The following is an 11771-nucleotide window of genomic DNA, read 5'->3' as shown; positions in this document are numbered from 1 at the left end:
TTTTCAAAAAAGTGATATGGCATGCTTCTTTCTTGCAGACTTCTGGGGTTAATTCCTCCCCTAAGAAGAAGATGCCTTCTCCCTGGGGTATTGGCAGGAGCTTTCATGTCTTAACCACTCTGAGCCATGTAGTGCGCCTTTCTTCTGCACTCACTCTGGCTTTTTCTAGTCATTCAAGGAGATGGCTATTATGATCCCAGTATTATAGACGGGAAACTGAGGCCCAGGGAGATGACATGACTTGTCTGAGAACATGGAAACAGTAAGTAAACTTGAAGGGAACTGAATCCAGGGCCGATTTCAAATTCTGTACATGAGCTGTATATCTTGTTGCTACATCTCAAGGAACTTAATTTCTTCTGTCAATAAAGGGAAGGTTTTCCAACTGACAGCCTTTTATCAGAGACTGTGGTACCTGAGGTTAGAAGTCATATTGAAGGCATGGGGGTTTTACACTAGACAGCCCTTTATTTGTTTTAAGCAGAATTCTATAATTGTACAGCCCTGTGGATGTCCCATGGAGTTTCTACCCGTGTGACGTTATCTCTGCTTCCGTGTGACAGTTGATTTTGGTGACTGGTTGATGATTTTTAAAGTACTTCTGATCGTACACTAAAATGTCAATGGCAAAGCTTCTTCAAATGTTGTGTTTTTTTTATGGAATCAGTGAAAATCATTTCTCCTGACTGGTTGAGACCAGGTAAGAGATGGGTCTAGAAGATCCACAGTGAGCAGATTGGCTATCTCTCCCAGGATACAGGGAGGACTAATCTCCAGGCATCCAACTGTTGGAGGGATGGGTAGGCTCTCCATGGATGGAACAAGTTTGCTCCAAGGAGCAATTCCTGTAAGCTGGAGCTCCAGCCTGGAGACAAAAGCCAGTGGTCAGAGCAAGGCATGTTGTAAGCTCCCAGTTCTACTCCATTAAGTGTGTTCATAAACACATCAGTACTCAGTTCAGGGAAGATTGCATTGACTGGGCTAATAAGAACTGGTACCTTCTGCCCCAACTCTTCACTTGTTATTATTGTAGATCATAGATATTTAAGGACATAGTACACTTTCCATACTGCATAATTCCTTTTTAAGGACCCATAGTAATCAGCCAACAGGTATTTATTGAACACATATGCCAGATATGGTACTAGTATTAGGAATAAAGCAGTGAACAAGGAAATCACATGAATCAAGCTTACGATACAAAGAAGAGAAACTATTACCTTAGTTCTCTATGTCAGGCAAAGTTGTCAATCTCCTGAGCAACTTTCCTTCTTTACAATGCCTACTAGGAAGCTCAGAGTCAATTTTTGGACTTATTGCCCACAAGTACATAAACTGAAAGAAAAGTGAAGTCGCTCAGTTGTGTCCGACTCTTCACAACCCCAGACTGTAGCCTACGAGGCTCCTCCATCCATGGGATTTTCCAGGCAAGAGTACTGGAGTGGGTTGTCATTTCCTTCTCCAGGGGATCCTTCCAACCCAGGGATCGAACCCGGGTCTCCCACACTGTAGGCAGATGCTTTTTATTGTCTGAGCCGCCAGGGAACTACATAGGACCTCATGAAATGAACTGTTGTGCAGATCATATGCCTGGTTTCATGTTATTTTCCCCTTTGATCAATTTTCTTGTGTTTATCTTTGTGGGCTACTTGACATTCCTGCTATTTTTTGAATGGGGGGTTATAATTAAATGATCATAAAAGAGATCAGTGGTTATGAGTGACCGGCCCAATCAATGTTAGCATGAGATAATAGGAAATATACATATATTGGTCTATGTCTCTGATTCCAGACACAAGACTCCTAAAACCCTTGCAATTTCCTAAGTGATAAGAGTACTGCAGACTTCTCTGGTGGTCCAGTGGTTAACACTTTACCTTCCAATGCAGGGAGTGATGGTTCCATCCCTGGTGGGGGACCTAAGATCCCACGTGCCTCTGGGCCAAAAAACCAAAACATAAAAGAGAAGCAATATTGTAACAAATTTAATACAGACTTTAAAAACGGTCCAAACCAAAAAAAAAAAAAAAAAGTACTAGGAGCATCTTTTGCTCTGTTGAAGTGACTCTGGGTGGGCTCCTGGATGGGGGCTGGTCACCAGAAAAACCAAGTCACATTAGAAACAATGAATTTGCCCACTAGCCTCCATCTTCCGGTGAGGGAAGAATGGTTGGAAATGGAATTAATTATTGGTCATGACTATCTGAGAGGCCTCCATACTTTCCAACAGTCAGGGTTTCAAAGAACCTCACGCTGGTGAACATGTGTTGATGCTGGGAGAGGGGTGAGCCTAGAGGGGGCGTGCAAGCTCCACGCCCCTTCCCACATACCTCGCCTTGTGCATCTCTTCCATCTGGCTGTTCATCAGTATTTTTATCATATCCTTTTATAATAAATCAATAAAAGTAAACTTTTCCAGAGTCCTATGATCCATTCTAGCACATTAATTGAACCCAAGAAGGTCATGGGAACCTCTTACTTGTGGCCGGCTGGTCAGACCCCAGGTGATAATCTGGATTGTGATTGACATTGCACATGGTGGGTAGTCTAGTGGCCCTGAGCTCTAAATCTCTGGGATCTGACACTCTCTCCAGGTAAACAGTGTCGGCATTGAGCTAATTTGCTGGACACCCAGTTGGTGTCACAGAATCCACACATTTGGTGAGCTGCAGTGTCAGAAGGGAAGGGAGTAGTAAAGTGTTTTGCAGAGAAGAAAGACTCGGGGCAGTGGGGGAACTGTGGGCTTTTGCAGGGCGGGCTTTTGCAGAAAGACTCGGGGCGGTGGGGGAACTCACACACCCCCTATGCCCCTCCACAGGTGGGGGAACTGTTGGGGGGCATAGGGGGTGGGAGTGGAGGTGTGTGAGTGGCGAGGTCACTGGTGTTGATGAAGAGCTAGAGTTCCTCAGGATGACTGGGGGCTACATACTAGAATTTAAAGGTGGAAACGCAAAAGAATTCCTTCATAAATAACACTATTTCCTTCATAAATAACACTATTTAGGCTATTTCCTTTTTTGACATAAGGCAACCCGCCCCCCCGCCCCCAACCTCCACTCTGGTCCCCCACACCTTGAACTTGACCATTTTGTTTCAATTTTTAAACTAAATTAAGCAAAGTTGTTTACCTCTGGTGGCTCTTGGGCTCTATAATGGGCTCATGAGTATTCATTATACTATTTGAAAGAGAAAGTGAAGTCACTCAGTCGTGTCTGACTCTTTTTGACCCCACGGACTATGTAGCCTACCAGGCTCCTCTGTCCATGGAATTTTCTAGGCAAGAATACTGGAGTGGGTTGCCTTTCCTTCTCCAGGAGATCTTCCCGACCCAGGGATTGAACCCGGGTCTCTCGAATTATAGGCAGACGCTTTACTGTCTGAGCCACCAGGGGAGTCATTCATTTAATGGTCATACTATTTAAAACCATATAAAAAAAGAAAAGGGCAACCCTTGAACTAATGATGTCAACATGTTTTAAATCAAGGATTATGATGAATCCAACTCTGTGCACTCAAGTTCCACTGGAAATAAGTATTTGCTGAAACAATGAGTGAGTGAGTGGATCTTGGTGCCCAGTGGTAGGCGTTCCCCAGGGGTGAAGCTGTGGGTCCACAGGGACACAGACAGGCCTGGCCAGATACTGGCCAGGTAACCCAGCCTTACGCTGTCTCCCAATTCAGACTACAGAGGAAGGTCTGGGAAGACCTCTCCGCCACATTCCACAGACTGTTAGACCTCCTCTCTGTCCAGGATTAGGTAAATGCTACAGCAAGTTTCCAGCAGCAGTTTCCTTCCCACATCCCAGACAGCAGAGAGTAGACTGAGGAGCCTCATAGAAAAGACTCAATTGCAGTAAATTCAACAGTGAGCTGAAATTAAGGCTAGCCTTGAAATTAAGGCTAGCCCTGACTGGCTCCTCTGGCCATTCTAACATGACTTCTAACATGTCTCGGTCATTACTTTTTACAGGGATATGTGGATTAAAACAATTGAAAGGACTTCCTGAACCAATGTGGGAAGGGAAGGGAAGGGATTATCATGTTTTTGGATGTCATTAGTCGTGACGAAGTTTGGCATTAATCATGACATGGTGCAAAATGGTAAATTATTTGCAAGCAAGGAGAGGGTGGAGTTGCTGGACCCTGTAAATTGATGTCAGCTGAGCATTCCCTGTGGGGATGTCGGGCAAAAGGATTTACTATTTTGCCAACTTTGGAAAAGTGTTACAGAATTGCAGACAAAATCGTTTCTATGCAAACAATAGTTTTAAAAGGGGTCCTTACATCAAATAACTGCAATTCACTGAGCTTTCTGAGTAACCACAAAGCCAGGGACAAAATTTTAAATACTAGATAATATTTTTCTCAGAACCAAGTTGAATACTAATCTCGAGATTTCCTTGCCTTCCAACTCCCTCTCTTCCACTCTTTCATGTGTCAGGATCATGCCAGTTTTGTGGGGAAAGAGCGGAGGGAAGAAGGGAGAGGGGTAGAGAGAGCAGGGGAAGGGAAGTGGGTGGGCCCAGAAATGGAGAGATGGGAAGTCATTCCATGAAACTCTCACTATGTGTAAACAGGGCTTAAAAACCTCTGTCTATCCTGACGTGCTCCCAGGGGAAATGCCACTCTGCTTGAGAAGGCTACCTATAAAATTCCATCTTCATGCTCCCTCCCTTCATTTCTAAAAAGTCTGTCCTAGAAATGTCTCATCCTTACACTTTATCAGAACCCCGAAGAAAAGATTCTGAACTCTACCCGTGGCTTTCTGCATATTTCTGTAAACGAGGCTAAATCAAGTTCTTGGAACATTTTTCTACCCTGAAAATTCCTATGAATTAAGTCACTTTCTAAGACTCCTTGCACTTCAGTAAGTACTACAGTACTGATTCGTACTTCAGTAAAACTCACTGAAGAATAATGGCGCAAACAACAATATTTTAAATTTAGAAGTATCCTCTGGCCGAGAAAGGCTGCCCCACATAGTATAAAGATAAACGTGCAGCAATTTTGTCAAACTTTTAAAAACTCCATCACGACCGGAAGCAGCAAAATGCCTCCAGGAGATCAGTTACCAGCGGACTTTGAGCCTCAAGAACCTTCGGGATTCGGAGCGATTCAGCCCAGGGCTGAATCATTTGGGGATTAATCATTTGGGCATCTAACTCCTCATCACCATTCAAATACAGGAGGCTATTATAAGTGTCCCCATTTTGTGGCTGAAAGTCAGCTACGGCTTAGTCTCTGTTGGTAAGAGAAAGAGAGGGGGAAGGGGGCTGTTCCTCATTATCTAAAAAAAAAAAAAAAAGTACTAAACCTAAAATGATCTACTTTCAACAACTGCGTTTCCTTTAGGGTCAAATCTTTTGATCGCGTCTCTAAAAACCAAGAAGCAAAACAAGTATTTTTGTAAATTGGAACAAATAGTCACCCCACGACCCCCTATCACCCCAATTCTCGAGGACATCAATCACAGCGGGCGCGTCATTACGAGCGGAGATGCCGAGGGCGTCTGCTGGGGGCGTAATAAAACCAGAGAGGCCCTCTCCATAGTTAGAGGAAAGCGCGGAGAAGACGCCCCGCCGGCACACTCCACTGGAAAACTGAAGCTTCTTCTTTGACCCCGGGGCCAGAAAGATTTATTACTTCCTTGGTGAGGGAGAAGCCTCAGGCCAGATGAAATGGGCGCGCCGGGAGTGGGAAGCCCGAGAGCGGTGCTCGGCGTCCTCGGTGCGCTCCGAGGCGCGGGTGCGTCCTGGGTTCCTACCGGGAGCCGGCGGCGCCGACCCGGGCGGGGCAGAGCGGAGTGGGAAGCCACTGGGGGATTTCTGCCCAAACTTTGTCACCAACTCTTTCCGAGAGCAAAAATGTGCGGCTGAGCCCGGCAGCAGCACACACAAGAATCCAAGTTTCCCAGAGGTCCGGGCGCCCAAAGCGCTCCGAACCCCGCATCCGTACCCTGGTGCGTGGAGCTAGGATGGCTACGGCCTCAGCCGAGCGTATGGAGGCCCAAGCGACGCCGCTGTAAATCGGGCCCCGCATCTTCAACCCCCAAGGCGGCGACTGGAGCTGGGCGCTGCGAGGGGGCGGGCGGCACGGCGAAGGGGAGGAGCCGCAGCGACAGACGGCGGCGCGCACCAACCCGGCGCGGGCTGACAGGAGCCGCGCAGAGGCTGGCCCGAGCGCGTTGCAGCCGCTCGGCGTAGGGAGAGGCGCGTAGCTGCATCCTCCTGGGCGCTGCTTTCGCGCGGCGGCTGCTGCTGCGGCGGGGGTTTTCTCTGCCCGGATTCCTCGTTGGTCAGAAGAGCCTGGTGCCGGGGGCGGGACGGGCAAGACAGCGCTGCAGACCCCAGTTCCTTTGCCTAGAGCTGTGTGTATGTAGGGGGTTTCCGGGCCGGTCGGAGGCTGAGAAGCGGCGGGGGCTGCCGGCAATGCCCTCCCGGAGGGCATCCTCCTGGTGATGGAAGAAGCGGCTCCTGCCGCCGCGGCTGCAGGGTCGCGCTGCGCCCCATCTACCACCGCTAAACAGATGGGAAGATTCGGGGCGCAGAGACTGAGAGCAAGAGAGGCGGAGCTGCTTTGCCGTGAACCGGGTCCAGTATAAGCCCCCCCCGCCCCCATCTCCCTCGGCCAGCTTCACCCCCCAGAGCGAGGAAGGAAGCTACAGTCCCGAGAGGGCGGCGGAGACGGCGCTGGAGCCGGGCGCACTGAACTCGGCAGAGCACAGAGCAGGGCTCCGGGCCCTGTGAAAGTTTCCCTTCCCCAGCCGCAGGGCGTCCGCTGCCCAGAAAGTCTGCCCAAGGCTTGGGCTGCCAATTCGCGCGGCCCCCTCGGAGGCGCGGGGATCCCAGGCGGAAAACAGCTCTCGAGAAATCGAGGAACGAGTGACAGCAGGACTGAACGCCGGGCCGTGCTCCTGGGCCGCCCCGGGGCGCGCCCGCGGCTCCAGGTGAGCTGGGGAGCCAGGCAGACCGGAGGGTGGGCGTTACTTAGCGGGAGGAGGCGGCTGGCGGGAGAATTGGGGCGCACCGGCTTACTCCGCTTCCCCTCGCAGGTCCTTCTCGGAGCCGCTGCCATGGGAGAGCCAGTCTTGGGCGCCGGGGACCAGCCGCCGCTGCTGCCGCGCCCGCCTCGGAGCCGCGGCCCAAGTCCCAGCGCCCGAAGCGGGGCCGCTGAGTCCCCCTCCCGGGTTGCAGGGCCGCCTCCGCCGCGCTGCCGGCCCGGGTTGTGCCTGTGATGAGCCGCAGCCCGCCGCGAGCTCTACCCGCGGGCGCGCCCCTCGGGTTGCTCCCAGCCGCGCCCGCCGCCGGGCCGCGCGCCCTGCTCCCGCCGTGGCCCCGGCGCCTGGGTCGCCGCTGGCCTGCGTCCCCGCTCGGAATGAAGGTGTTCCGCAGGAAGGCGCTGGTGCTCTGCGCGGGCTACGCGCTGCTGCTGGTGCTCACCATGCTCAACCTCCTGGACTACAAGTGGCACAAGGAGCCGTTGCAGCAGTGCAGCCCCGACGGGTCGCTGGGTGCCGGGGCGGGGGCGGCTTCGGGCGGCTGGGGGCGTCCAGGACCTCCTCCAGCCGTGCCGCCCCGCGCACACACCCGCTTGGATCCCCGGACCCCATACCGCCCTCCCGTCGCCGCAGTCCAGGCAGCTCCGGCAGTCGCGGCCGGGGCGGCAAGGGCCGCAGCCCCTCCAGGTAATGGCACTCGGGGCGGCGGGGACAAGAGGCAGTTGGTGTACGTGTTCACCACGTGGCGCTCAGGCTCGTCCTTCTTCGGCGAGCTTTTCAACCAGAACCCCGAAGTGTTCTTCCTCTACGAGCCGGTGTGGCATGTGTGGCAGAAACTGTACCCAGGGGACGCCGTCTCCCTGCAAGGGGCGGCGCGGGACATGCTGAGCGCTCTCTACCGCTGCGACCTCTCGGTCTTCCAGCTGTACAGCCCCGCCGGCAGCGGGGGGCGCAACCTCACCACTCTGGGCATCTTCGGTGCGGCCACCAACAAGGTGGTGTGCTCCTCGCCGCTGTGCCCCGCCTACCGCAAGGAGGTCGTGGGACTGGTGGACGACCGCGTGTGCAAGAAGTGCCCGCCGCAGCGCCTGGCGCGCTTCGAGGAGGAGTGCCGCAAGTACCGCACGCTGGTCATCAAGGGCGTTCGGGTCTTCGACGTGGCGGTATTGGCGCCACTGTTGCGAGACCCGGCCCTGGACCTTAAGGTCATTCATCTGGTGCGGGACCCCCGCGCTGTGGCCAGCTCACGCATTCGCTCGCGCCACGGTCTCATCCGTGAAAGCCTGCAGGTGGTGCGCAGCCGGGACCCGCGAGCCCACCGCATGCCCTTCCTGGAGGCCCCCGGCCACAAACTGGGCGTCAAGAAGGAGAGCATGGGAGGGCCGGCAGACTACCACGCGCTTGGCGCCATGGAGGTCATCTGCAACAGCATGGCCAAGACACTGCAGACGGCCCTGCAGCCCCCTGACTGGCTGCAGGGCCATTACCTGGTGGTGCGGTACGAGGACTTGGTGGGAGACCCCGTCAAAACCCTGCGGAGGGTGTACGACTTTGTGGGGCTGTTGGTGAGCCCCGAAATGGAGCAGTTTGCACTCAACATGACTAGTGGCTCAGGCTCCTCCTCCAAGCCTTTTGTGGTGTCAGCCCGCAACGCCACACAGGCCGCCAACGCCTGGCGGACCGCCCTCACCTTCCAGCAGATCAAACAGGTGGAGGAGTTTTGCTACCAGCCCATGGCCGTGTTGGGCTACGAGCGGGTCAATAGCCCCGAGGAGGTCAAAGACCTCAGCAAGACCCTGCTCCGGAAACCCCGACTCTGAGAGGGGTTCCGGGGAGACCTGACTCCCTGTGGAGACACCCACAGAAGGATTGTGGTGTGTTTCAACAAAATCAGCCCAGATCCAAACTGAGGAAGCCCACATATTCTGTTATAGATACATAATATAAATACACAGGCACTTGCTGTCAATGTTTTGAGTCATGGAATTTCAAGAAATAGCCACAATGCACACACATCTCAGAAAAGGCGACTTGAAAGTTCTGACCACAGCTGCCCTTCTTCTCTCTCTCCTCTACCTTTTTCTTCCCCTTTCTTCCCCTCTTCCCTACCTGCCTTCCATTTTGAAGTGGGATGTTGATTAAATCAAGATCGGGTAACTGCAAATCTTGTTTACAAAATTTTCGTGGTATCTGTGAATGTGTAGAAGAGTCTTTGGATGTGGGGGGAGGGGTGGGTGGAGAAAGAGAAAGTGGTCCTGGAGTGAAAGCCCCATTGGGCATGCTAAACCAAGGAGGCATTCTTATAAAGTAGACTTATATGTAAAAAGCAAAGGTCATACATGAGTATTAATAAAGAAGAGAATAAATAATATTCTTTTTTAAAAAATATTTGCCTCCATTACTCTGGATTTACCTGTGTTCCTTGTCCTGTGCAGCTTCAGACAGAATCTGCTTCCCTTGTTCCCACCCTCTTTCCCCCCATCTGTTTCCTAGAAAACAGTTAAGATGGGTGGGAGCAGCCTCTGACTCCTTGATCCCTACCTTGGAGTTGTTTTCTCCCAGGTAAATTGTAGCCTGTCCAGTGCCCAGGAATGGGAACACATCTTCAAATTCTAAAGGCAAAAAACAAGCAGGGCAGTGGAGGAAAAAGCATGGCACTACTTTCCACTTGGGGCACAGAAAGGAAGAAGTAACCCCTTGAGGGTTTGAAGGCATTTGGTTTTGATTACCCTGGAGTTACACTGAGAAACCTTGAACCAGAGACCCATGTTTTGGTCTTAGAATTTTTTCTTAGAAGATAAGTATATAGTTCAAAAACCATCTGATGGTGTGAACACAAACCTCAAAAATTAGTGTGAATGTTTTGTTGGCAATGGTAGTCAACAAGTTCCTTGGTTAGAAAAGTGACGCAAGTATCTGAGTTTGGAATGTTTCTGCCTCTGACACAGTCCACGGAGGCATATGAAAAGGGAAGTTTTTGATCTGAGAACTGTAAGGGCGCCCACAGGCTATCCCCCCTATTCCCGGCTTCCTAGCCAAATTAATGAAAAGAGAATGTGAATTAATAATAGTTTACTTAGGATGCCTGTGGGGCACATTGCTTTTCTTTATCATGTTTCCTGAAAGTAAAATTGTGAAGTAGCTAAATGTTCTGACATTATAAGGCTTCAACCAAGAGCTTCTTTTAGATATGAAAGCAAATTATGGGGAAGAAGAAATGAAAGTGAATTATGAGTTAGTAGGTTGGATTTTGGGATTTGGTATTTTCTAGGGGAAAAAAACCATTGCAGTTTTCCTGTAATGGTAATGGTGTTGCTGCCGTCCTGAGCCCATTTGTACTGAAGCATTCTGTAGAATGTTGTGTTATGATATAAAGTTATGAAGCCTAAATAGGAACCAGAGTGTAGTTATATATTACATTAAATACGGTACAAGTTCAAGTTCATCATAGCTATTTTACTGTAATTTATTGTGAGATTTGTGCAAGCCAATCTGTATAGGTTAAATGCTGAGGGTTTTATTTTAAGGAAAATAGAATGGAAAGGAATATGTACATGGGAAATACTTTAACCCAAGATGATTTTTAAGTATAATTTTCATTACAATGTGAAATCTATCTACACTGTTAATTCCGGGATGAAGCACAGAGGTTAAAAAAAGGATGTATTCAGCAGTTGATTTTATAACACATTCTAGAATGGATATTTCTTAATTTACTAAAATTGTTTATAGTGTTGTGTTTATTAAGCCAGATTACAGCTATAACACATTGATCATGGTTTCTATGATATTTTCATGGTAGCGCCTATGCTGAATTATCTTCAGCAGCAGTAGAATATTTGTAACAGCTTTAAGAATATTTTAAAAGTAAATGAACAAAATAAATATTAATGTTGGATGACTAGAGATGAAACAGGTTTAGCAGAAAATTAAGACAACATCATTAAAAAGCAACCGCTCTGAATAAAAGAACCATTTAAAAACAAATTTCATGTGGCATTAGAATCAACTCTTTTCACTTAATCACAGTAAAATTCATGCTTAGTTTTCGAGTGAAGCATTTTTAAGCAGTGGAATTCATTCTTCTCTCTGGACTTTGATTGTGTTAAAATGAAATCGCGATGTTTTTGGATCTTGCGTTTAAAAAATATGAGATGTCACGTAGAGGCTTGGCAGCCTGCAGCACATTCGTGGTCTCTGCTCAGATGAAATTTTGAGCTGAACACCAACAGTTCTCCCCTTGCTGTGCTTGAACGGAGCTTCTGCCTGTAATTTTCTTGTTTTGTAGCAGCTGCTTTGCTCCACTCTGCCGCTCTTGGGCTCTGTAATTTGACAGGGTGAATTGTTGCTCCTGGAGATTTATACCTCGCTGCATTCTAGGAAAGTGAGACAGGTGGTGTTCCTACTAAGAGCCGAGATCATCGTATTAGTGACATTCACCTTCCACAGGTCTGAGAAGGAGGGAAGCAGTTTTGGGCGTTAATCAGTCTTGGTCAGTCCCTGGTGCTCGCAATCTCATGTCACAACAGATTGCAACTAAGCTGGGACCATTTCTGAAGCAGCAAACGTGAAAGAGGTTCTTTTCACTGTTCTCAGCTTGGCAATAAGTCCATCAGCAGGAGGAGGTATTCTTCAGAGCAGGTTATCAGAGTGATTTTTATTTTCAAATTCTGTTCAACCCATAGCACACCTGACTTACCCCTTTGACTTTGGAATGCCTTTGCTAATTAGAAAGCTCTATTTGTAAAACGAAGTCTCCTTAGTGCATTTAGCC

General features: G+C 49.6%; 1 protein-coding gene across 1 annotated transcript; it reads left to right on the top strand.

The window, feature by feature from the left end:
* The first annotated feature begins 7233 nt into the window (after positions 1 to 7233).
* CHST2 (carbohydrate sulfotransferase 2) lies at positions 7234 to 10984 on the top strand. The gene has a single exon (XM_019961309.2). It carries the CDS (start codon positions 7234 to 7236, stop codon positions 8815 to 8817), a length of 1584 nt encoding a protein of 527 aa, XP_019816868.2. The 3' UTR covers positions 8818 to 10984.
* Positions 10985 to 11771: the final 787 nt, after the last annotated feature.

This window comes from Bos indicus, chromosome 1 (assembly GCF_029378745.1).
Source record: "Bos indicus isolate NIAB-ARS_2022 breed Sahiwal x Tharparkar chromosome 1, NIAB-ARS_B.indTharparkar_mat_pri_1.0, whole genome shotgun sequence".
Classification (NCBI taxonomy): Eukaryota; Metazoa; Chordata; class Mammalia; order Artiodactyla; family Bovidae; genus Bos; species Bos indicus.
This window is presented reverse-complemented; position numbering and strand designations above follow the sequence as displayed.